At 42.2% G+C, this 25,502-nt stretch overlaps 2 protein-coding genes across 14 annotated transcripts in view; one reads left to right on the top strand and one right to left on the bottom strand.

Moving 5' to 3' along the window:
- Positions 1-1,119: 1,119 nt before the first annotated feature.
- LOC123371020 (UPF0462 protein C4orf33-like) lies at positions 1,120-19,759 on the bottom strand. 6 transcript variants are annotated; one of them, XM_045018093.1, is made up of 9 exons: positions 19,474-19,759; positions 15,088-15,192; positions 8,662-8,737; positions 8,412-8,516; positions 8,044-8,306; positions 5,615-5,675; positions 5,316-5,367; positions 4,990-5,189; positions 1,120-2,912 (listed from the first exon to the last, which is right to left on the bottom strand). In XM_045018093.1, the coding sequence occupies exons 5-9, from the start codon at positions 8,222-8,224 to the stop codon at positions 2,816-2,818; spliced, it is 591 nt and encodes a 196-aa protein (XP_044874028.1). In that variant the 5' UTR covers positions 8,225-8,306; positions 8,412-8,516; positions 8,662-8,737; positions 15,088-15,192; positions 19,474-19,759; the 3' UTR covers positions 1,120-2,815. The 6 variants fall into 6 exon arrangements, with proteins under 6 accessions (XP_044874028.1, XP_044874026.1, XP_044874027.1 ...); XM_045018091.1 differs by lacking the exon at positions 19,474-19,759 and adding an exon at positions 19,266-19,368; XM_045018092.1 differs by lacking the exon at positions 19,474-19,759 and adding an exon at positions 19,266-19,368 and having other exon boundaries at positions 8,412-8,512.
- SCLT1 (sodium channel and clathrin linker 1) overlaps positions 19,348-25,502 on the top strand; it is a 131,860-nt gene continuing 125,705 nt past the window's right edge. For all 8 annotated transcript variants that reach the window (XM_045018085.1, XM_045018084.1, XM_045018083.1 and 5 more), the window contains exons 1-2: positions 19,348-19,501; positions 20,219-20,332. In XM_045018085.1, coding sequence (XP_044874020.1) covers positions 20,299-20,332 — 34 coding nt within the window. In that variant the 5' untranslated portion in view covers positions 19,348-19,501; positions 20,219-20,298. The remainder of the gene's footprint in view (positions 19,502-20,218; positions 20,333-25,502) is intronic.

Below are 25,502 nucleotides of genomic sequence, written 5' to 3'. Positions count from 1 at the left end.
TTGCTCCCAGCTGCAGTGTCGACATATCCATACAGTGTTCAGGTACCACGGGCACAGTGCAAGAATATAAATAAAAAGGAAAGTTCATCCATATATCTCTAAGCACTTTAGAAAGATGGATAAACATTGTTAACCCTATTTTACAGATGGGGAAAATGTGGCAGAGGAACATTAAGTGACTTGCCCAAGGTCATGTAAGTCACTGGTATAGCTGGTGTTGTATGTCAGCAGGCTGTTTAAGAAGAGGTCAGCCCTCGCTGTCACTAGTCTAATTTCCTCCCTGGTCATAGGACTGGGAATCCACAGAACATGTGACTGAAAGACAGGAAGAGATTTTCTTTAATAGATGGCTCTTTAATCTAGCAGAAAAAGCCATAACAAGATCCAATGGCTGGAAACTGAAGCTAGACCAAATTTAGATTAGAAATATTTTTTAAGTGAGAGTAATTAACCCTCCTTGGAAGAACTTACTCTGGGACATGGGGATTCTCCAACATTTGAAGTTTTATTTAAAGACTCATATTAGAGAAAGATATGCTAGAAGTTAAACAGAAGTTATTGCCCTGGTGCAAAAATTGCTGAATGAGGTTCTATGGCCTGCGCTATGGCCATGATACAGAATAGGTCAGAGTAGATAATCATAATGTCCCTTTCTGTCCTTAAAATCTATGAAGTTCTGCCAAGGGCCAGCTGCACAGTCATGGGCTAGGATAATGGCAGAGTCAGAGAGGGAGCAGGAATGGAACCCTGCAAGGAGCTCAGCTGAAGAGACCTGAGAATTGGCTAGGAAGCTGTGTTGAAAGAAGACGGGGGGAAAGTGAAGTAGAACAATCACTTCACAGATTTGGAGCCCAGACTGGGAAGAGAGGTCTCAGGCTCCCCTGCCCCGTACCTCAGTCACCACATCTTGATGATCACAATGTACCACAACATCACAACTTGATGATCACCTGTTCTGTTCATTCCCTCTGGGGCCCCTGGTATTGGCCACTGTCGGAAAACAGGATACCAGGCTAGATGGATAAGACTGGGTAAGCACTGGAATAAATTGCCTAGGGAGGTTGTGGAATCTCCATCATTGGAGATTTGTAAGAGCAGGTTAGATAAACACCAGTCTGGAATGGTCTAGATAATACTTCATCCTGCCATGAGTGCAGCAGGGAACTGGACTAAATGACCTCTCAAGGTCCCATCCAGTCCTGATTCTATGGACCTTTGGTCTGACGCAGTATGGCCGTTCTTTTGTACAGGGGGCAAACTGACTTCCCTGCCAGAAGAAGAAAAGGACTACTGAGTCAGAGAATTGAAAGAGACAGCTGGAAAAGGATTACTGAGGCCAGAAGGGGGCAGCACACTGTATTGTTTACTGGAGCTCTTGGTTTGCCCCAGAAGACTTTTGGTTTGGCTGGAGGGCCAATGCTCCCAACTCACCCAGCACTGTAATCATCTAGTCTGACCCCAATCTGCTAAAAGGAAACTGATGCCACATTTATACTAGCGCGGATACTGTGGTACAGTTACAATGCTGCAGTTGTGCTGCTGTAGCATTGTAAATGCTTGCTATGTTGACAGAGGAGGGGGTTCCGGTGATGATAGGTAATCCACCTCTCCAACATGCAAGAATTCATCTGTTGACTTAGGTCAGCCTAAGAGGATACAGCTAACTACATTGCACAGAGTGTGAAATTTTTCATAGCCCTGAGCAATGTAGCTATGTTGATCTAATTTTTAAGTATAGACCTGGCCTGAGGCTAGCAGCACTGGATGTCAGGGAAGTAGGCTGCATGTCACAGTGGATATTAAAACCCAAGTTTCCTGACTCCAGTCTGGTGCCCTATCCACTGGACCATACTACCTCCATATGTATAGTACCGGTATATGTGCAGTTAGTTATTACTGTACTTGTTACTGGTGGAACTACACTATGTGCTAGGCACTATACAAACACAAGAGAGCATGGGTCATATGCCAAAGATCATACACTCTTAAAAAAAAAAAAAAAAGTTGTATACATAAAGGATTTCTATACATCCCCCAAAAACAAGACACTGAGGAAAGAATAACTATTCTATAACAATTACCTTATTAATTGTGCAACTCTGTTATGTCATAATTGTTGTTAAATACAATATAACAAACCCCATCGTAGAATCAGCATTCCATAACATACAAGTCAGGTAATGTAGCTGAGTGCAATGTTACATAAATACTATGAAAAAGCTCAAGATTCAGTTAATAGGACAAATTTATCACTTAATTACCAGTGGTAACAGGAATCACAATGGCAACAGTTATGAAAAACCATGTAGCAGTGAAAAATCTCTCTAAATATTTGAAGCTCTCTCAATGTAAGGGAGAAATGCTGAGATTATACTGTATAACCTGAGATATTCCAGCTCAAACACTGGATTTTTCCAAGAACTCTAACCTGAATAAATATAACCTAAATGTACAACCCTAGTTAGAGTATCTTTTTCTCTGCACTAGCACGCCCAAGGGCATAGACTGAATGACTTAAATGGGCTCACATCCATCTTACATGAACATGCGAGTTCCACATGTGTATCTTGATGAGGTAATAGAAAAGAACCTCTACCCCATTGACCCATGATTTTTAGATACAACTACTGCAGATAATTGACTTTTTAAAAGGTTGACTTTTTTGGTGCTTAAACAGGCTTTCAAACACTCATTTTTTAATGACATTTATAAATGCATACTAAAGATCTTATCATAGTTTAGCTGAAAAGGTTGGTTCCTATAGCTTCAACCACCTGGAATCATATCAAATATCTAAATTTTTTTATCCATTTATCTAATCAGTTGACATCCACAGATCTGATTCAGGCTGTTTCCAATCTTCTCCCATTAACACCTTCAGGTTAAGTTGTTTGAAAAATTCCAAGCGATGGCTGTAAATAAAATAGGGAGGCGGGAAATTACTCTGGGTATGAGATTTGTTTCTTTACACTCAGAAGTTAAGAATAAAAATGGCTGCAAATCCATAAAAATAATTTAAATATTTATTTTCCTAGAGTTCTTGAACAGTGACATAACCAGTATTCTATTTATTTTCCATACTCTGTTTTGTGAGAACTAGATCTAATAAATTAGGAATACTATAGAGCTATGTAAGACTTCAACAAGTCTTGCATTGAAAATATGGGTCCAAATCCACAGCTACAGCCAACAAGCACACAGCACACATTGGGTGTAAAGTTAGCTAGCATTAAGCTCACCTTTCAACTCCTGCACTCTTTGAGCTGCTGTGCACTGGGCCAGTTTCCAAACTTAAGTTAAAGCAGCCTGATGGCTGATCTAATGGACACTGGCTGCTAATGGAGGCTGAAACTGACGTTGGTGAATCAGTCCAGTAAAAAGGGAGACCCACTTCACCCCTTGCCTCCAACCACATCTTCCAGGTTAGCAGTAGAGAGGGAATCTGGTGTAGGACCCTGACTATTGGAGGATCACTGCTGTCACTGGAATGAACCTCTCTTTGCCTGTTATACTGCCTCTATGTCCAGAATCCACTAGTGATGGGACTTAAAGCTCAAGATCTAGCCCAAAGACAGTACTTAGCCAAGTTTCTCCCTCCTTTCCCCTCCCCAAATAGGCAACAATGAGAATGATGGCAACACCACTTATTTCCATTACTTTATTAATTATTATGATTAATTTACTTTTAGAGCAATGGTGGGGGGCGGGAAAATGGTTGAACAGCATTAGTAAACATGAACAGGGGATTTGGAGGAAAAGAGGAAGACGACATTAAAGGCAGAAAAAAAACCAGAGGAAAGTAAAATGAAGCTGGTATAAGAGGAATGGGTACACCAGGCTTGAAATCTCTCTTTCCCATTTACACAAGAATGAAATTAAATCTATGCATAAAATCCTGTTTTAAAACCCTGTAAAAATCCTTGCTTGGTGCATCCCTTTGGGCTACTCTTCTGGAGCATTAGAATACTAGATGTCTTCTTTCCATTACATAGGCTGTAGTCATAAGTACAAGCCAATAAATCATGTAATACAGCTCACACTATGCTAGTATCACATAACTGTGAAAGGGAAAGATTTTTTTCCCCCTCTTTTCAAATAACCTTTGATCTTTCTTCATTTGATTTAACTCTGAAGAGTCAAAAAAATCAATAGTAAAGATGAATTACAAAACAAAGCTGAAATTGGAATAAATAATCTGTTTATATGCGGGATGCTCCCCTATACCAAGGTTTGGGGAGAATTCACATAAATATTGTTAGATATTCCATAAATTCTTTCCTTCCCCCTTAAAATCCTTCTGGCCCTCTCTTGTTTGCTGCAAAACATAAGGCATTCTTCTTAAACACAACAAATACCAGAAGCCTTATTGCACAGAAGTAGCAATTAGTATTATAACCCAGTTCATCATTGTCTGACTTCACTTCATGGTCAGGGCAATAAATAGGCCCAAAATGGAATCCGGGTGAGGTCATGCTTGTCTCTTTGTCTGTTGATGTTGTCTGTTCTTTTAATATTACAATATCTTTCAACTGATTTATTCAGTCCCTCTTTACTGCAATCAATTCCAAAATGAGAAACTAGGCTTGGGCTGTCATGAACAGTAGAGAAGAAACAAAGCAGGTCCACTGGAGATGCATATAGTAAGATTATTACTGGTTGGCATTTCAAAGGGTGCTCTAGGCAGGGAACCGTGGGACAATCAAATTATTGATCTTGTTGAGAAAGGTGATGAAACAGATGCCACTGATGTTGAAAGCATCATTTGCTATGCACTTAAGGGATAGCAGTAAAAATCAACCTCTAATTACAGCTATCTGCCACAAAGCTCTTTACACACAGCAGAGTGCTTGTGGAACTAGTGCTTAGCAGCATAATTAAAGCACTGGGATGGTAGTCTTAATTTGATAACTAAATGAACTCCATTTTACAAAAATTTCCCCAAGACTCCTATTATATATTGTGATGCAGATGAGGTAATTTTCTACTTACAAATCCGGTTTCTGTCCTTTCTGTATTTCATGCTGAGGCACAGGGTAAAGTGCTTCATACGTTCTCTTTGCTTCTGATCCATGAATTGCAAATGCATTAAACTTGTCAGTGCATGGTGGAAAATAACTCCAAGGAAGATGAGCTCTGCCTTCCCATTTGGTCTCTGTTCTGGACACTTCAAATGTTAAAGCAAGTTCTTGCTATGTTAGAGCAATAAAAAAGCAAAAGAAAGGCAGTTGTTTCTTACTTGAAAGATAAAGATGAACTAGATACTAAGAAAGGATGTTAATTTTCCACACTTTTATGGAAAGCATTTTATCACTTACTTTCCAAACTCTTCTTCTGCCAGAAAGCAACAGCAATAAATGTTGTCCATGGCTGACCATATTAAAATAGAGCAACAACGTTATTCAACTGAAGTAAACTATTAGTATACTCCTATATTCACATACGTAATGGGAAAGTCATACATATCTTAGGGCTGAAGTCGCTTCCGCACCTGTTGTATTCCCTACCACACCTCCACACTTGTGTGTGTCCGAGTGAACATTAGAAATGCTAATATAATGGCACTGAAAATGTAAGGTGACACATTTTAAAAACAATAGAAAAGCACCGTACTTACGGACAGAGTTCAACTTCTAAGTACTGCTTAGTTCTCTCACTCAAGAAGAATGCTTCGACAACTGAAAAAACAAACAAAAACCCCATGCATGCCATCAATATAATATGGTAATTACTTATTCTGTTCCGCCTCTGAACTTCTCACTAAATAAAATATTTTATTCTCTTTTTATGCAGAAATTTAGCCTACAATGTTCTAGAATTCCACTAATTGTACATATGCCATCAGCAGTTTCTAAGCTATTCTGAGTAATATGCCACAATCATAATTTAGAATGGCAATGCCTTTTTCTCCCCCTCCCACTCTCAACCTGTCACCATAAGGAGCTTTATAAAAATAGCAGCAATAAAGAGGTTATTTTGATTTTGCTCCTTTTGGCTAACACTTTGTTCTATCTAACCACTAGATCTCAAGCTGGAGTCAACAGGAAAAAGATAGTTCTGCTAACTGATGTTAGCAGTCAATGGGACAAAAGTAGCAACAGCTCAGAAGCACTTCACTTGTGATGCCTGCGGTGAGTGAAATTGATTAAGACTTAGTGATTGTAGTCAATTGCACTCACAGTGGACATCATAGGTAAAGCACTTAAGTGCAGGAACCTGGTGCTATGATTTTCCAATCTCCTGGCTTGAACATGAAATACAAAACAAAACAAAAGAAAGAAAAACAGAGGCATACACGTGCATGCACACAAAGATTAAGCTGTATGCAGAGGCCTGTCATTAAGACCAGCTGAAGCAGGAATCCTCGGAGGAGGATACGAACAGCCAAGGAATAAAATGTTTGGACTGGAAAAGCCACTGGCTTTCCGGAGGATGACTGCCTCTGGAAAGAAAAGTAGTGTTCTAAGGCAGCAGGCATACTTGGAAGCAAGCTGTCCTTGTTGTATCACCCTTCAGGAGAAGTTGATGGGAAAGTGAATAATAAGGGAGAGTCTCATGGCCTGAATACCGCACCACTTTCAGATTAGTAAAGAATTTTAAATATGAATCTTGAGGTCAATTATTGCAGTGTCAGAACAAAGTACAGCACTCTCTCACCATGTAGTTTTTCAGAGCAAGAAATAGAGGTTATTGATTTCAGCTATAGAAAGGAATAAATACAATTTACTATCTATTTATTAAATTATTTTGGTTGAATTTTTTTGTATTAATCTTGACTTTTTAGATACAATGAATTTTGTGGGTAATAAGTGTTAACAACTTATTGGTAGATCGCTAGTATTAGTGCTTTGGTAATCACAACAGAAGATGGAGCATTGCTGGAAACAACAGACTGACCCATCACAACAGCACAACTGAAAAAGCTTAAAAAAAAAAAAAGAAAGAATGACATACAGAAAAAAAGAAACAACAGCACTGTTGTAAAAACAAATTTTGGGATAGTCATAATTTTGCACTAAGATTACATGAACTAATAAAAGTTCCCTGTTTTTACATATTGTGTTTGTGGTCAATTTTGTTTGACAGTAGCCTCCTGCAAATTTATTATCTCTCAAATAGATTCCCATCGGAAGAAGTTCAATAACTGCTGATCTAAGTTATCAAGATTTGCCAGTTACTGGTTTACAGTTTAAACTATTACTGGTTTAAATTGAGTTGTCTGTTTCTTTAAGGAAGAGTACAATCATCATTTATTAAGATCAACACAATTGCCACTCTAAATATTTTTAAATATACACTCCCCTCCTCTCATCTTTAGGATGAGACATAAAAACTAAACTCCTTACCATTACCTGTCATTAGAGATCTCAGGACTCTATCCCTCTATATTTTTCCCTCTAAACTACACTTCATCCCTCTACACTTTTTAATAATAAAAATCAAATATTTTTTAACTAAACAAACCGCATATCTACTACACTTTTAACAAGAAAATCTTATTTGGGTATTTACACTGTTTGCTTCATACATTCATGCTATTTCAATTAGATAATATATTCACTTCCTTTCCCAAACTAATGTGCTATTAAACAACTAACCATGACTCTTTGTTCCAAGGTTGACTGTATTTCTATAATGGGACAACTGATTTACATAGATACATACAATGTAAAGTTTGTAAGTTGTTTAAGGAACTTTCTGAATGCAAGGCGTCATCACAAATAAGTAGTCATTATTAGTAGCGAAGTGTTTTCTTTAACACTTGGCATATTAATGGGAGAAAGAATGTTAACTACAGTCTTACCTGACTTCATCTTTAACGGAACTGTATTGTGATCAAAGAATCACAATTTGTAACAAATAGATTTAATGTATCTGTCGGTTCAAGCTATATTGGCCTGGTGAAATAACTTGCCACAGGATTTAAAACAAAAACTAGATATGTCAACTACACAGGAACACTAATATCTACACTGGTACACAATTAAGTATACTGCTCGAGGTATTACACAAGATTTTTGTTTGCAATAAAACATTTCCACTTACCCTCATAGTCCCACAGTCCACTGAAAGGCTTTCCTGGCTCTCCAAGTGGTGCTGGAGGATCGTTAAAGAAGGGGGCACTTACTTCCATCAGCAATCCTGCACTGCCTGACTTCAACCTGACAGTTACTGGCTCATGACTCACTAGTAAACTGTCCCATGTGTGTTCAATTTTAAATTCCATCTAACTATTTTATAAACAAACTGAAAATGGAAGTATGTCAACAATTCCAGATTAGCCAAAAAGACTGTCCTGTTGGAATAGTCTAAAAGAAAAAAAAAAAATACAAAATTTTATGCAATGTTATTTTGTTATCCTAAGTATGAAATGAAAAGAAAGTTAGCACATGGAATAATCGATCTCTTTGTACCTGATCTTTTAGTTCTTACTGATGAGGAAAATGCAAATGAATGTCAGTGAGACTTCTCCCATGAATAAGAGCTGCAGGATGATGCCCTTTAAATGGAAGGACTAGCTTAAAGAAAATTGAGCAAAATTAAAATGAAAGACTGCACAGAGACCATAAAATGGATTAATATTCTTCTCACAGCTTAATATGGTTAATTGCAAATTCTGCTTTTCACATAGAAGGATTGATAAAATAAGCTTGGTCATAGTACCTTAAAAACAGAGGTCAGATTCAGTCCTCGCATACAAATCCATCTCTGCTGAAGTCAAAGGAGTTGCACTAGTTTTCTGCAAAAAAGTATTTAGCCAAATGAGTTTTGTAATAAAAGCAAATTCTGTACACTGTTTAAAATTTTAGAAAAAGCAGCCGAGCTCAAATATTAAGATGGTCACAACATGCACTTAATTAAAACCTTATTCATGGGCTATACACATATAGTCCTGGAACCCTAAAATTCATCCTTTTCTGAAGGAAAAAAGCAAGGAGATCTTGTTTTTTCAAAACAGGACCTCAGGGTTATTCAATGAAATTCACCCTGTAGTACAGGAACATATGATGTAATCCTGATCCCACATTCAAAACATAAATAAAATGACTGTGTGTGTGGAGGGTCCAATAGAAAGGATTTGGAAACATGTGGGGCTAAGATATATTTCTCTACCCCCTCATCACACACCCAGTCCGTGGCTGCTTCTGGTACTGTAGTCTATAGGAGTGTCCATGGCCAACTATGTTCCCATATGCAGGGATTGTAGGCAAAAGATCTGTATAGGTAATGTCCTGCCCCTCTGACCCATCACAACCATTTCTTCCCCCCACCCCACCCCACCCCACCACAGAGTGGATTGTCACAAAGCCTGGCTCCTCAGTGCTCAGGTGGTTGCAAAATACTCTGCGTGACCGCTGGGCCCCACCTCCAGGCCATGAAGTAATTGGATGGTTCCACATAGGCCTTTCTGTACAATATCTTAACATGAGAATTTTTTTTAAATAAATGTCAGAAAATTTGAAAAACAACATTTTAAAACAAATGCAAAACAAAATGTATGTATTTAATAGTTAATGCTTTCAGGAATCTTACACTTGAATAATTAAAATAAATAAAATTGCCAACCAATTCATTTAGAATAAGATCCAATTACTTTTGTTATTTTGAAAATACCATCTCCTAAGTTAAGATTAAGAAATAGCAACTGTGCACGTGCACATAAACATTATCTTCCACAAACTGTCAAAAAAATTTTACCAAAATAATCAACATCTATTCTACATTAGACCAAACTATAAATTTCCACTGCAAAATGTAACTTCACTGATTTGTGAATGTAAAAATCAATTTATTTCATGGCAAAGTAATATGTAATACCTGTTTTGTAAACATCAAAATATAATAAATTAAAGTGATTAGAAATCAGTTGGCACTAAGGATTGCTCTGCTGTAAACCAATAAAATGCAGGGGATTTAAGAACCAAACCAACATTTCATTAAACCCATTGCTAAGTCTTTGTTTTCATAGCAGCATGAATTAAGGACCATGCACTCAAATAACTTTTCAGTTAAAAGTAAACTGCAAAGCTGATACTTTTAAATATTATCTGAAAATAAACCACCATATTCTGCTACTGACCATTCACAGACATCTTCAATGAAATTAATGGGGAGTGTGGTGATTTAAAACAAAGAACCTTCTGTGAAGGAAGTGGAGCTGTAATAATTTATGAATAATGTATGTTGACCTGGTTATTGGCATGTTTACTGTATGGCTATATTGGCTTAGTTTAGTAGTTGGGCTCTAATGAAAATAAGCAGCAAGGAAAAATAGCACAGTGTAAGCCACCTCTCAGCAAACACTTGACAGTTTACTCCTGGGGGGAATTCTGCACCACTGCACATGCACAGAATTTATGTCCCCTCACAGACTTCTTTGCTTCCCCGCTGAAAACTGACTTTCTGATAGGGAAGCAATGGGAAGCCACAAGAGCAGTCACGCAAGCCTCCCCAGCAGTATATTTTAGGTACCCAGGGAAGCCAGCAGAGAGGTAAATCACTGTGAAGCAGGGGGTGGGACTGGGGAAAACCCAGCTGGTGGCTTCTACCCTGCACCAGGCTCAGCTGCTAGTCCCAGCTGTGCTGGGGAGGACAGGACTTCCTCTTCCCTTACACAGCATCTGGGGCTGGATCAGACCCACCCCCAGATTTCTCCCCCAGCTGCAGAAAGCTCTGCAAACTCCCCCCTCTCCCCAGCTTCCTGCACCCATTGCTCCTCAGCTTCAGGGGCAGGAATCCCTGTATAGGGAGCTGCTCCCTCATCTGCCCAACCCCCGTGCATCCAGACTCCCTCATACCAAGACCCTCCTGCCAAGCCTCACCTTCTCACATTCAGAACCTCCCCCAATGAGCCCCACTCCACATGCACCTGGACCCCGATTGAGCTCTCCACACCCAGACCTCCCTGCCAAGCTCTATACCTCCACACCCAGACCCCTCCTGCTGAGCCCCAACCACTTTCACCTGGACCCCCCTGCAGAATCCCATTACTATTCCCCCCAGAACTCCCCAACAAGCCCCTGTGCATCCGGATCCCACACTGAGCCGCCCGTACCCAAACTGCCCCACACAGAACCCTTTCCACCCACCCCTGAATACCTTCACACTAAACCCCTCCACACTTGGATCCTGCCTTGCTGAGCTTGCAACACCCGTTGCACTGAGGGGAAGGCACAGGTGATGTGTTTCTGGGGCAGGCCCAGTCCTTGCACTGTGTCAGGATTGGGTGCAGCCTCACCGCTGAGTCCATATCCCAGGGGGCAGCTGCACAGTGATCTCCCATCTCTGTGCAGCCAGTGGCCTATGCTCCTCAATGCCATGCTTGAGCCTCCACATTTGACAAATAAAATTTGCAGACTTTTAAAATATTGTGCACAGAATTTTTTTTTATTTTTGGCACAGAATGCCTTCAGGAGTAAGGGTTGTTATGGGGTAATAGCGCTGAGGAATCTGTCTTGACTTCCTGTGGAGCCTACTGAACTGTTTTTTGACGACAAAGGCAAAAGTCTCTGAACTGACAAGAACAAAAGAACTCTGGCTGGATGAACAGAGACTCTTTCCAAAGGGAAAGTAGCTGGGGAGCTGTTAGGAGAAAGCAGACACCCCAAACCAGCTGGGGTGTCAGAAGAAATTCAGCCTGTCAAGGCCAACATCAGGGGATGGTAAGTCAGTAGACTGTCTTTATAGGTTTATAATCCTTTTTCTCTAAATTCTTTGCTCTGACTGTTAAAATAAACAATGATTTGGCTTTCTGGTCATCATATTTGCCTCTGTCACAGATTCCCAAAGGGAAGAACTCCACGTGTTGAACTCTGTTGGACCTGCTGGTAAGCACAGTTTACAGTCCAGGACCTGGTCTAAGAGTGGGAGAACTGTGGAATTCCAACCCAGGAGAGATAAAGGCACAAGGCCTAACACCTGAGGGGACACACTCAGAGAAACCAGAAAGAGAGGAAAGATATAGCTAGCCCTGCACCCACAACACCTTCCAACTACTCGGACACAGTGGTAGTATAAGATATAATCTGAAATTCCGAAAACTTCATCCACTTCAACAACGTGTGCTGAATGCACCGTTAAGTGGCCTACTGCAGGAGGAATATTCTGCACTCTTTTACTCTTAAATACTAAAGGTCTATCCTTGTTGCACCTGGTCAGCTGTGACACTGCACCAAATGCAATTCTAAAGAGCCACCAGATTCATCTGAACCTCTACAGACTAGTTCTGTGAAGAAGCTTTCTATTTCTTACAATGTATGGTTATTTAAAGTTTGTATTATATAGAATCTAACAAAAATATTTAAAAAATAACTTTAGAACACCAGCCACTGGCACCTCCTAAAGCAACTTTCACTATCTATTCATTTGGTTTTTATATGTTCACTGGACTGAATACTGAAGCCAAGGCATCATTACAAACAGATATTAATGGAAGCTGTTTATTTAAAATATCCTGACTTTCTACTTTAAAACTCAGAATGCTGTTCATCTTTTTTGAGACAGGAGGGATAGCAGGATGAAAAGGAAGATGGAGGCTAAAGAGAGGTGAGAATCTAAGCTGTACTATATTAGGTTTCAGAAGATTCAAGGGATAGTTCAAGTGCTTGCTTACTTCATAGGTGATACTTTGAATCTGCAAGGCTCCGAAAAACTAAGAACATTTACAAGACATACTGTAATGGCACTTTTAGGAGCACTTACAGTACACAAAAATGCTCTCTACAAGGCAGTGGCCTATGTTGGGGTAATGCCAGATCTGCCACAAACCAAAGTGAAAAGAAGGAACATCTTGATTAAGTAGGCATGGGGGACAGTACACTTCACCTGGTGTGGAGGGGGCAGAAAGGGTGTTTACCCATGTAAGGGCATGTCATGGATGGATAAGGGCATGTCATTGTCTGGCCCAAAATTAGAAAATTTCAAAAACTGTATCAGATTTTAACATTATAAACAGGAGAAAAACATTCATACTTGTGTAGAAGCATTAGGTCTTATATCCTTTTTAGGCTGCAGCCACTGGAGGGCAACATGCTCACACAAACAGGTGATGGGACTGTAACTTTTGTAAAAGTAGTTAGCTTTTAGAGGACAACATGATCATATACTCTAACCAGGTGTGAATTACATCCAGCAGACAGTTGAGGCACGTACATACTGGGTAAGGATAGCCACACACAATTAGCAAGTTATCTAGATAGAGCAGAGCTGTTCTGCTGTGTACTGAACTGTGCAGAAATTCCATAAACCATTCCAAGCTCTCTGGAAAGTTCATGCATCTGAACAGTGATCCAGTTTTTAGAAGTAAAATCACTGGTTGCAACTAAGCCAGGGGAAAGCCAGTCAGCCTTAATATTATGGTCTTCCGATTTTGACTATTTAGAACATAAACTGACAATTGTTAGCTACAGTCATGCTTTTGGCAGGTTTCCATTAAATAATAACATATTTACATTGAAATGTTAATACAATAAATATATATTATTCAGGATCACTTTTTCCTTTAAAAGAATAGAGCTTACTCAATAAAATAACTAGAGTGAGGATAACTAGGTAAAGATACTCCTGAATGTGGAGATGCTAAAATGTATTGTTTTTCTCTGCATGGGAGAAAGTTAAAACATGTTTGAAAATAATACTTATTTTTAAAAGTTCCCTTGGTCTTTGCAAACAAGTAAGCAAATAAAGGGAACTCAAATATTGAGCCAATCACCTTAACAATGTCTCTTTAAATAATGTTTAAAAAAATAAAACAAATAAACAATTAATGTTCAATTCAATAGGACTTTGTTGACATGAAAAGCTAGACTAATTCAGGATAGGGCCACAAACTGTGGGGAGCTTTATGGCTTATTTCCTTTACTGTCAAATTTGGCTGTGGTGGCAGTTTGTTATGTAGCATGATAGCTCAAACTGAAAAAAATAAAACTTAGTCAGCAAGGGCTAGAAAATGAGACCCAGGCACCAATCCTGCTAATACTTATGTATGTGAAATATGTGGCACTGTACACATGCTTATGGTACACATGCATAAGTGTTTGCAGCACGGGGGGCTAATGGAGAAGTAACAAGTAAAATGGTTCAGACTGTAGAAAAAGCAGAATTTAAAAGATTCCACAAAAGTATTAGGCCAATGATTTCTTGGAAGGACAGAGGGAAGAAGAATAAATTCTAAAACAAAGCTAATGGAAGATCTTCTGTGGATAAATAAAACATACATTACCAAATGAACAAAACAGGGCAGGAATTAATGTCTAGTACATGAGATGATGCACCTTTTCATCTATACAGAACCACAAAAGGGTTATATATTGTGGATAATATTTTAGATTATTGCTTTAATATTGAAAAAATTGTGTCTGAAAGATTTATCAGAAAAGGTCATTAATTGCATACATGCCTCTTGAGACCTTGATCCTATAACTCTTTGTGCACTGAACAGCAGGAGTATAAGTTGACTGTGCTTTAGAGACATGTACACAGAGGATGTGTGTGGACACAATTAAGGTTAAGCAACTAGGATTCTGATTCAGCTCCCACGGAAGTGAATAGAAAGATTCCCATTAACTTAAATGGGAGCTGGATGGGGTCCTATGTGTAATTCTCCACATTTAGTGAAGGTAAGCCCCACTGTGGGCTTGTTCCCTTACTCTGAAGGGCTCAGGGTAAAAAAGGGTACAGAATGAGTGTGCCTGAGGATGTAAACAAAGCTTCATGCTCCCCTCCTGTATTAGACAGCAGTAATTTGGTGGTTATGCAGATCAGGATCTGATCCTTCCTTTGTCCTGCTTATCATTTTTACCTTTTGCCTACATGTACAACACTCTGCACCTGTACAATACAGGGTCAAAACCTGTGTGTGTGCACATAACATATACTCATACATAAACACTAGTAATAGTTTCTAAAAAATAAAAATAGAACGTTGGTGCTATTATGTAGCTTTAGTGAAGAGGCACTTTGGGTTTTCAGTCATTTATGTTTCTCTTCTCCCTCATTAGAAAAAATCTGGGGAAATCCAGAGATTATCCTTGCAGAAGACAAAAACAACCATTTATCAGAAGAAAAACAATAATGAAAAGATTTTCTTACCTCTTTGGTAGTTGGTTACAATTCCTGACAGCAGCAGGCGCTGCTTCCCCTTAAGCATACAACTTGAAGGTAGTCTCACAGGTTAGAATTATAGAAGAGCAAGTACTAGAAGTGACAAGAGGAAATAATGCATCTTATTAAGATACTAGTAGCTGAAAGCCCATGCTCTTGCACAGGTGTAATTCATGTGTATATAAAAGCCGAAAATGGCTGATAACTTAAAAATTGGATGGCAACAGGCAGTGAATCCCAGTTAAGATTGAACCTGGTGATATTCTAAACAAAAAGAGCTCTCAACCATGCACATAACTGTTTCTATTGCTTCACTCAGGCATTCCAGTCTTCAGAGTGATGTTGGGGGTTATTGTGTGTGCTGGTTGCATTACGTGTGAGTGGCTACGTTGACTTGTGTAAGGACTGTGTTTTGCTGAGACTGTTGTGTTAGTTTATACAAGTGGCAAATGAGTGGTGCATGCTGCATGAGAAGCTGTGTGTGTTTGGAGTTACTGTGTATGCTGGTTGTGTAGTTGTGTGGGTGCTTGTGTTGATTTGGGTTTAGGGGCATGTGATAGGGTATACAAACCCCACACTAGTAAGGAAAGGATTAAGCAGCTGCACTGGGCCCAGGCACCTCCCCTCCCTGCCCCATTCCCCCAACACCACACCACACATGCAAAGCATGCATGACTTGGAGGAGGAACTCAGAAGAACAGGCCAGAGGTATAGAGGTAAACTGTCTTACACTCCAAGCTCCTGGGAAGGAATACTGCAGGAACTCCTGCTGCCTGAGGCCAGGCTGTAGGGACTTTGCCACACCCAGAGAAAACCTGCGATGCTCTGAAGGTCCGAAACTTTACTTTTGATTTCAGTTTTCTTTTATACGAGCAACTTAAAAATCAACATTAAAGGTCACATCCAAGTTTGTCATGCACTCTACAGATTCCAGTTATTTAATGTCTTGTCTTAATTTGTTGGGGGAGAAAGGGGACTGGTAGGAAATGATCCAGAGAAACAACACTTTTGGGGGCAGGACTTACAGCCTACCACCAGACCCCAAAATAGAACCTGAGGGAACGAAGGGGGGCACACCACCATCCCATGGTGAGTGAGCTCCCTTGGGGGGGTGCGGGGTGCGTGTGCCATATTAAGGGGCTGTGTGTGTTTGGAGTTGCTGGTTGTGTTGATTAGTGTCTGGGGGCAGGTTGTACTAGGAGATGTATTGATTTGTGTGAGTAGCAGCTGGGTGCATGAGTGTGGCATCTGGGCCAAATAATCCACTATCTGTACAGTCTCCCTCATTTAACTGTTTCTTACAAATTAGCTGTAGGGTAAGGGTGGTGATTGGTTGAGTTACCTCTGATATCACAATGATCTAGGAGTGGCATAGCATAGATACATGCCTTCCTGCAGTGGTTCTCAAACAGGAGTACATGGGGTACTCAACTCATCTAGTTATTTGCACAGTTTTACAATAGACTACATAAAAAGGACTAGCGAAATCAGTACAAACTAAAATTTCACACAACCTGTTTATACTGCTTTATGTACCATTCATTGAAATGTAAGTAAAATATTTATATTTCAATTTATTTTATAATTACATGGTAAAAGTGAGAAAGTAAGCTATTTTTTAGTAATAATGTGCTAATACTTTTGTATTTTTATGTTTGATTTTGTAAGCAAGTAGTTTTTAAGTGAGGTGAAACTTGGGGATACACAAGGCAAATCAGACTCCTGAACAGGGTGCAGTAGTCTGGAAAGGTTGAGAGCCACTGCCTTACTGTAGCTGTACACCACATGGGTGTAACTCAAAGACAAAATGACTGAAAACCTGAAAGTTTGACATTAAGAGATTGTAAATCCCAGTGACAACAGAACCTGGTGATATCCTGAACAAAAGCTCTCAACCATGCTTGTAGCTGCTTTCATTGCTTCACATTGAGTCAAACATCCTAGGCTTAAAAGTAAAGGGTGACATTCTTGGAATCTTACACCATGTCTACACTTCAAAATTATGTCAACCTAACTTATATCGGCATACAGCCTCCACAATTATTAAATCGCTTGCGTGTGTGCACACTTGGCTCCTTGTGTCGGTGGCGTGTGTCCTCACCAGGAGGACTTGTATTGATTGTATTATCAGCGTGGGGCATTGCGCGACAGCCAGTAACTGTCAACATAAGCAACGCAGTGTCTACACTGACACTGAGTCAACCTAATTACATTGACCGTAAGTCTATACCGCTCTGGGAGGTGGTGTTACTAAATAGGCATACAACATTTCCACAACTAGGTCAGTGCAAGGCAAGTTACGTCGACCTAAGCATATAGTTTAGACCAGGCCTTACTCCACAGCTTCACTATTACTATAGGGAAAAAATGCATATAAAAGATGGCTGAAAAAACAGCTGCTAGTATGAGAGGTATGCAAAACCACAGAGGGCCAAATTCTCTTCTCAGATATGTGGATACAACTCCCATAGGGCCAAATTCAGACATTATATAAGCAGGTACAACTTTACTGATAATTTGGCCTATTGACTTAAGTGAGGTCTACTCTTCTATACAGGAATGCAGAATTTTGCCTGTGCCTTCATGCCATTTTCAGAACTCCATGCTCCACATCTGAAGAGTCTGGTAAAGGTCTTTGTAATATTAAAGCATTAACTGCCTGACCTGAAGCCCTGATATGCACATTTTTTCTTGAAGTCCACAGATTTCCCTGCATAAGGATTGCATGATCAAGCCTTAATGTGTGAGACAGCATATATTGCAAATTGAAAGGAGCTGGTCACCATTCTATTCTTCAAGTGGAAAACAACATTAACATCTAAAATCTACGTAGGTGTTGCTTAAGAAATGGGTTAAAATAGTGACAGAGTACAAAGATATGTACTCCCCCAATAATTCTATGCTTTAGCATTTGCTATAAGAAAACTCAAAAATGCTCACCAGTCAATTAAGATATGCAAATTCTGATTAAACAGGCTCAACCACAAAGGAACTTTCATAGCCATGTAAAAAAAAAAACTTGTATAGCATAGCCTCAAGCTAACAATGTAAAATGTAAACAATGATTTATATACTCACAGCTCTTTGAGTGCATTAAATTACTTATTAAATATATTTTATAACTAAGCGTGGAGCCAAAATTTACTGGTACTGGATTGTTTCTGCTATTGGCATCTCTACACACATCCCTTATAGTGCTAAAGAGAAATGGAGTTTGGTGCTGACTATACCACATACATTTTTGAGTCAGAACAGAAGCTCTAGCAGTGACCAACACACATTTCTGGCTTATTTCAGGAATTCCCAATAAGGATAAAAATAAATTCCAGGAAAAAATAGTATATGATCACATAATTCAAAATTATAATAATGCATACACACAAAGGGACCAAATTAAGGCTGAACATGGAACGTTAATTCTGGTGTTTGACTTCGCAATCCTAATAATGTTCTTTTTACTACTTTTTTGTATGTAGTTTCCTAGGTTTTAAAAAACAAAAACACAAATGCCATCATGTTGCATCATATGGATACCCACAAGGGTCATTAGCAGGGTTAGCTCCACTACCCAGATCTCTGCCACTTGAGTAGATGGAATAACTGACAGCAGTAACAGATACCCATAAAGCATGACAATGTCTACACTGCAACTATACACTCATGGCTGGCCAGCGCCAGTTCAGGCCTGTACCAGCTGACTCAGGCTCAGGGGGCTTGGGAGGCAGTGCTGTTTCATTACTGTGCAGACTTCCCAGCTCCAGCTGGAGCCCGATCTCTAGGACCCTCTCACTTTGCAGGGTCCTAGAGCTCAGGCTTCAGTCACAGCCCAAACATCTACAGGGCAATTAACCAGCCTGCAAGCCGGAGTCATCTGGCATGGGCCAGCCAGGGGTGTCTAGTTGCAGTGTAGACACACCCTCTGCGGACCAGCCCTGGAGGGGCGCGGGATGGGTGAGACACGTGCTCTCCCGGCGGGTTTCAGAGATACCTGCTGACACTCAGGCCTGCTGGGTCCATTCCAGCCCCCGGAGTGACTCTCCTGCCGGTCTCCTCCTCCCTAGCCCGCAGGCCCCGCCCACCCAAGTGTGCCCGGCGCCCAGTCCCCGGCACAGCTGGAGCGGCAGTTGCTGCTGCTCCCCTAAATGGCAGGGGACGGGCGATCTCACCTACCACCCGCCTCCGCCCGCGGCGGGACAGCCCTGTTCGCCTAGGTGTCTGGCCCGTCCTCAGCGCACGTGGGAGAAAGGGGCGGACCCGCATGGTCATGCGGAAGTGACACCCGATTGGTGGATTGATTTCTGTCACGTGAGCGGCACAGTTGGTCGCGCGCTCGGTCGCTAAGGCAGTTGGTGGCAGTGGAGCTGGGTTACTTACAGCGGGGCCGGCAGCGCACGTTGGGCAGGTAGGAAGGAGCTGGCCGCTGTACCTCGCTGGCCGGGTCACAGGGCGAGTCGCTGCGCGAGCTCGCCAAGCCTCGCTGGCGTAACGGTCAGTCTGTCCCCAGGGTCGCCGTCTCCCGCCGCCGAACTGCCCCGCGGTTGGTACAGCTGGGAGCGGCGGTGCCCCGCGCAGGAGCCGCTTGCTGCCACTCGCTGCCTTCCCGGGGTTCGCTGGGGCAGGGCGTGCGGAGCCCTAGGGGTGTCCCGCTCCCGCTTAGTGCCGGGCGGGGAGGCGGAGCTCGAGCCTGCACCGCCCCTGGTAGCAGCACGGGCACTTCCTGGGGGGCGGGGCGGGGCGTGCAGCGGCTGGGAGACACCTGGGCAGAGCGCGAGCTGCTGCTTTGGGATTGGAGCCTGTGATTTGCCTCTGGCGCTAACTAAGTAGGGTGACCAGACAGCAAGTGTGAAAAATCAGGACAGGGGGTGGGGGGTAATAGGAGCCTACATACGAAAAAGACTCAAAAATCAGGATTGTCCCTATAAAATCAGGACATCTGGTCACCCTATAACTAAGGGGGGCAGGTGATTGGCTTGACCGACAAAACATTGCTCCCTGTGCTCTTCCCCCGCAGAGCGGAAGCTGTGACGCTTTGCCAGACCCGGACAAAATGAAACCCACGCGCCGAAATAGGCTGTTGTTTATAGTTAAAATGATTGGTTATTGTTTTTGTCTCTTGCAGGCTCTGCAGCATAGCTGGAAAAACAGCAGTTTACTGAAGCTCTTTATTACCAACATTGGACTGCACGTGCAGATTAAAGTATGGCAATGGAGATCAACTTTCTAAGAGATCAAAGTAAGCTCCATGCTCCACCTAGACTTAAAATAGATTTTGGTGCACTTAAACACAGTCTTGCAATTACATTTCTCCATAACCTGAAACTGTGTTTGACTCCCTGATTATTGTTTGAGAGATGGATGCTGAATGGGAAACCTGCTCCTCCTAGTTCCAGAGTAAACAAACACTCCCGCCCCCCACCCCACCTCCCAACCCTGTTCCGTTATACAGTAATTTTGGGAGTTACTTTCTGTAAAACTCTCTCCTAACACTTAGTTAAGAAAATAACTTTGTGTCAGCAAATCTGGTTTGTTTTCAATAACTATCGTAAACAAAAAAATCAGTCTCACTGGGGACTGTGGTTCATTGATACTTTTAGCTTTCATGTGCACTGTAGGATTAGATATGTTGGAAGAGACCTACTTGGACTTCTGCTGTGTCTAAGATGGTGCAGAAGAGCACTCCCAGTGTGTTGCCTCTCTTCTGTCAGTATTCAGTAATGCCTTTCTCCAAGGCTATGTCTACGCTGAGAAGTTCACAGCGCTGCTGTAGGAGTGCTCTTGTGGCAGCGCTTTGATGTGTGTGTGTGTGCTCATGTGCAAGCACTGGGAGAGAGCTCATGTAATCCATCTCCACGAGAGGAATAGCTCGGAGCCTGTCCACACTAGCGCTTTGCAGCACTCAAACTTGCTGCGCTTGGGAGGGATTGAGAGATTTTTCACATCCCTGAGCCAGTAAGTTGGAGTGCTGTAAAATGTAAGTGTAGACAAGCCCTAATTTTGTCATATGCCGGGAATTTTCTTAGTTGTCTTTTGAGACTTATTTGTAGACTGGAAGTACTGGAAATGAGAGCTTGGTATTTCTGTTTTTATGCAACTAGATGGTATAAAGCTTGATTCTTGTATCAGAGAGGTAGTCGTGTTAGTCTGGTTCTGTAAAAGCAGCAAAGAATCCTGTGGCACCTTATAGACTAACAGACGTTTTGCAGCATGAGCTTTCGTGGGTGAATGCCCACTTCGTCGGATGCAAGCATGGAAATTTCCAGGGGCAGGTAAATATAAGCAAGCAAGAAGCAAGCTAGAGATAACGAGGTTAGATCAATCAGGGAGGATGAGGCCCTGTTCTAGCAGTTGAGGTGTGAAAACCAAGGGAGGAGAAACTGGTTCTGTAATTGGCAAGCCATTCATGTTGGGGTGAGTCTCACCTACTACAAGTCAATGCTATTAAACAGAGCCCCACTATAGGTACCGATGAGGTCATTTTAATAATATTTAACATCGCACATTCTTAAAGCATTCTCCCTATGAATATAATAAACATTCACTATTTTAAAACCTTGTCTTCTCAGCCATGAATCAAAAAACATTGAATCATATCAGATCTACAGTAAGCCTCTAACCAATATCTCACAATTGTAACCTACACTCATGTAGTGTGAGAATATAGGTTAAACTCTACCTTTGTCGCTAGGTACTATCCTGGTACTTCTTAGCAATAAGGCTTTTGGGAAGTCAAAAGTAAGACTGAAATCCCCAGACAAATTAAGCAAGTTACATCAGTTGGTCTGGGCTGGCCTAGACAACGTGAACTCAATTTTGATGGGGAAAATAATGCAAGTGCAAAAAAAGCAACGTCAAATACCAGGCACTTAAAAAAAAAATCAAAGCATTGGGCTAGGCGCATGAATCATACAAGTTACTATTCAAAAACACAACCTTCCCCTGCCAATAATGGAAAGAGGATCTGATACAGAAGCTTTTCTTCTCCATTACAGAGGTGCCTTTTTATAATTCGAAAGGTGACTTTTCACCTGAGGTCATCCAAATCAGCTGTTCAGTATATTTCTTTATTTAAAAAATAAAGTTGTGCCATCAGTGGCAATTCTAACCATTATATATCTTTACTCCGCTTGTTCTGTTAAACAGTTTGTTAAAATGTTAGCAGGCATCCTTGATGCAAGCTCTCGTTTCCTTCCCTGCTAGCAGTTTCCCCCACATACTAGTAATAGCAGCTAGGATTGCATTTATCTATACCAGAGGTCCCCAAACTGTGGGGTGTGCCCCCCAGGGGGGTGCAGAGGACCTGGGCCAGCCCCTATGGGGGTGTGAAGCACCACCCAGCCCCGGGCCGGCTCTGCACCTGGCTGTGGACCCAGCTGCCCGCCCCAGACTCACCCAGGTGCAGACCCGCTCTCGGCACCAGCTGCGGGGTGGGGTGGGGCATGTGTGTGCACAACCCTGAAAAGTTTGGGGATCACTGATCTATACAGTACAGCAGGTCACTTCCTGTTTACAGAATGTAGCCCTATGGACACACCAGGAAAATGCTGTAGAGCTGGAAGTGCTTGTTGTATATTTTAAGTTTAGCTTCCTCAACCTTAATAATTTTATTTATCAATTCTATCAATGCAGAGCATCCCTTACAAAAGAATAATGCTGATACCAGTTTGTAGTGAAGCCTATTTCATGAATAACTTAAAAAAAAAAGCCTATTCTCACCAGTAAAAGGACAAAACATACATATTCTAATTTCATAGTCCCAAAAAGAAGATTAATGTGGGGCTTCTATGCACTCATGTGGTGATCAAGAGTTGCCCTGATCCTGCAAATACTAACACGTGTGCTTAACTCTCTGCACTTCAGTAGTCCCACTGAAGTTAAGCATATGAATAAGTGTTTTCAGGCAGGGGCGGCTCTAGCAATTTCGCCGCCCCAAGCACGGCGGCACGCCACGGGGGGCGCTCTGGCAGTCGCCGGTCCCGCGGCTCCAGTGGACCTCCTGCAGACCTGCCTGCGGAGGGTCCGCTGGTCCCGCGGCTCCGGTGGAGCATCCGCAGGCATGCCTGCAGGAGGTCCACCAGAGCCGCGGGACCAGCAGACCCTCCGCAGGCACGCCTGCGGGAGGTCCACCGGAGCCACCTGCTGCCCTCCCGGCGACCGGCAGAGCGCCCCCAGCGGCATGCCGCCCCAAGCAGGCGCTTGGCGTGCTGGGGCCTGGAGCCAGCCCTGTTTGCAGGATCAGGGCCTACATAAGATATGGATTTCACAGATGTGCAAAAGTAAGGGAATAATTTTAAAAAAAAAACTTCAGATATATGCTGAAATACCATCTTAAGCTGTTTCTTCTTCAGATGAGGCATGCGACTAAAAATTATAGAAACGTAGTAGTATTTACATATCCTCTTTAGGAAGTAGATACTGTATTGAAACAAATATCCGTAGTAATAAAGAATGATGGGGGAGAGGTGTGACAAAAGGTGTACAGAAAGATTTCTAAATATTTTTCTGGAGAACACCATAATGTATTTCATGTATATACATAAATAACTACTGAAGTGAGAGCTCTTAAAAAAAACAAACTGAAGTTAGGTTGCTTTTAAGTGTGACTTTTTTCCCCCCAAAGTTCATAATAGTGCTTATTTCTGAACTACTTCAAGTTTTTTTTCTGAATCCTTTACTGCTTTGTGCAGAAAGATTACCTTGCAAAATTTGCAGCAAATAATCTGTGATTTTGGTCTTGCAAAACAAAGTGAAAAGTTAACTGCAGTATGTTCATTATCTGCAGAAAGCATGCATGCATGACCCTTATTTAAATAAATTGGAAATTTTGAAGCAGCAATCAAGGAGTTAAGACAATCATCACTGTCTCTTATAATTTTCTTTGAATAGCTGCGTTACCATGAACATTTCCTTAGCAAGAAGCTGTATAGCTGTTTTGCTGGTTCATATTGTCATGTTTTAGGTGGGAAACATCAAGAAAAAATGAAGTATACTTTTGTTTAATTTTGGAATAATTGCCTTGTGTTAATGGATTTTTCTCCTTAATTTCCCTTTGCTTTACTCTCTCATTCTCCATGCAAAGCTGTTGTCACCCACAGCTTTGTGTTTGCCAAATGCTAGAGCTCTGACACAAGGAAGAAAACAAAACTCTTGCTTTTTGTTCACATACACATGCACACACAGCCGTACCAGTACTTTAATTAAGCCAATCTGGAATTCCCCATTTTCTTTACGACCCCAAGGTGCTGCCATGAGTTCCTGTTATATTTGGCCTTCCCCAATTGTAAGCTGTTGGTCGGGGCTCAACTCTCCGGCTGGCGGGAGGGGAGCCACACCGACTCGCTCCTTGTCCCCTCTAACTGGTGGGACGGCAAGAAATCAGTGTTAGTACCGTCTCCCGTTCAGGCCCTCTGGATCAGGGGGGCTGGATAACAATAGTTCAATATAAGCCCAGGCCCTCTGGAGCAGGGGCTGGGTGACAGCAGTTCAATATGAGCCCAGGCCCTCTGGAGCAGGGGCTTGGGTAACAGCAATCAGTCTCAAGAAGCCCAGGCCCTCTGGAGCAGGGGCTTGGCTAACAGCAATCAGTCTCAAGAAGCCCAGGCTCTCTGGAGCAGGGGCTTGGGTAACAGCAATCAGTCTCAAGAAGCCCAGGCCCTCTGGAGCAGGGGCTTGGGTAACAGCAATCAGTCTCAAGAAGCCCAGGCCCTCTGGAGCAGGGGCTTGGGTAACAGCAATCAGTCTCAATAAGCCCACAGGTTCAGACCCTCAGGCAGGGGACGAACACAAGGCACACAGTCTATCAGTGGAAGCCCAGGCCCTCAATTAGGGCGGGGCAGCACAACAGCAGTTCTACGCCCAGATCCTTACAGCAGGAGCTGGGCAACACCAGTTCAATATAAAACCCAGGCCCTCTGGAGCAGGGGGCTGGGTAACAGCAATTTACATGAGCCCAGGCCCTCTGGGGCAGGGGGGGCTGGGTGACAGCAGTTCAATATAAGCCCAGGCCCTCTGGAGCAGGGGGCTGGGTAACAGCAATTTACATGAGCCCAGGCCCTCTGGAGCAGGGGGCTGGGTGACAGCAATCAGTCTCAATAGAAGGTTCACGGGTTCAGACCCTCAGGCAGGGGCTGAACACAAGGCACCCAGTCAATTAGTGGAAGCCCAGGCCCTCAGTCAGGGCGGGGCAACAGCAGTTCAATATGATCCCAGGCCCTCTGGAGCAGGGGGCTGGGTAACAGCAATCAATATGAGCCCAGGCCCTCTGGAGCAGGGGGCTGGGTAACAGCAATCAATATGAGCCCAGGCCCTCTGGAGCAGGGGGCTGGGTAACAGCAATCAGTTTAGGGCTCAGGTCCTGGTGTCAGGAGCTGGGCAATGACAGCAACCCAGTTTAGTGCAGGCAGCTC

The sequence above is a fragment of the Mauremys mutica genome, chromosome 5 (genome assembly GCF_020497125.1).
Source record: "Mauremys mutica isolate MM-2020 ecotype Southern chromosome 5, ASM2049712v1, whole genome shotgun sequence".
NCBI lineage: Eukaryota > Metazoa > Chordata > Testudines > Geoemydidae > Mauremys > Mauremys mutica.
This window is presented reverse-complemented; position numbering and strand designations above follow the sequence as displayed.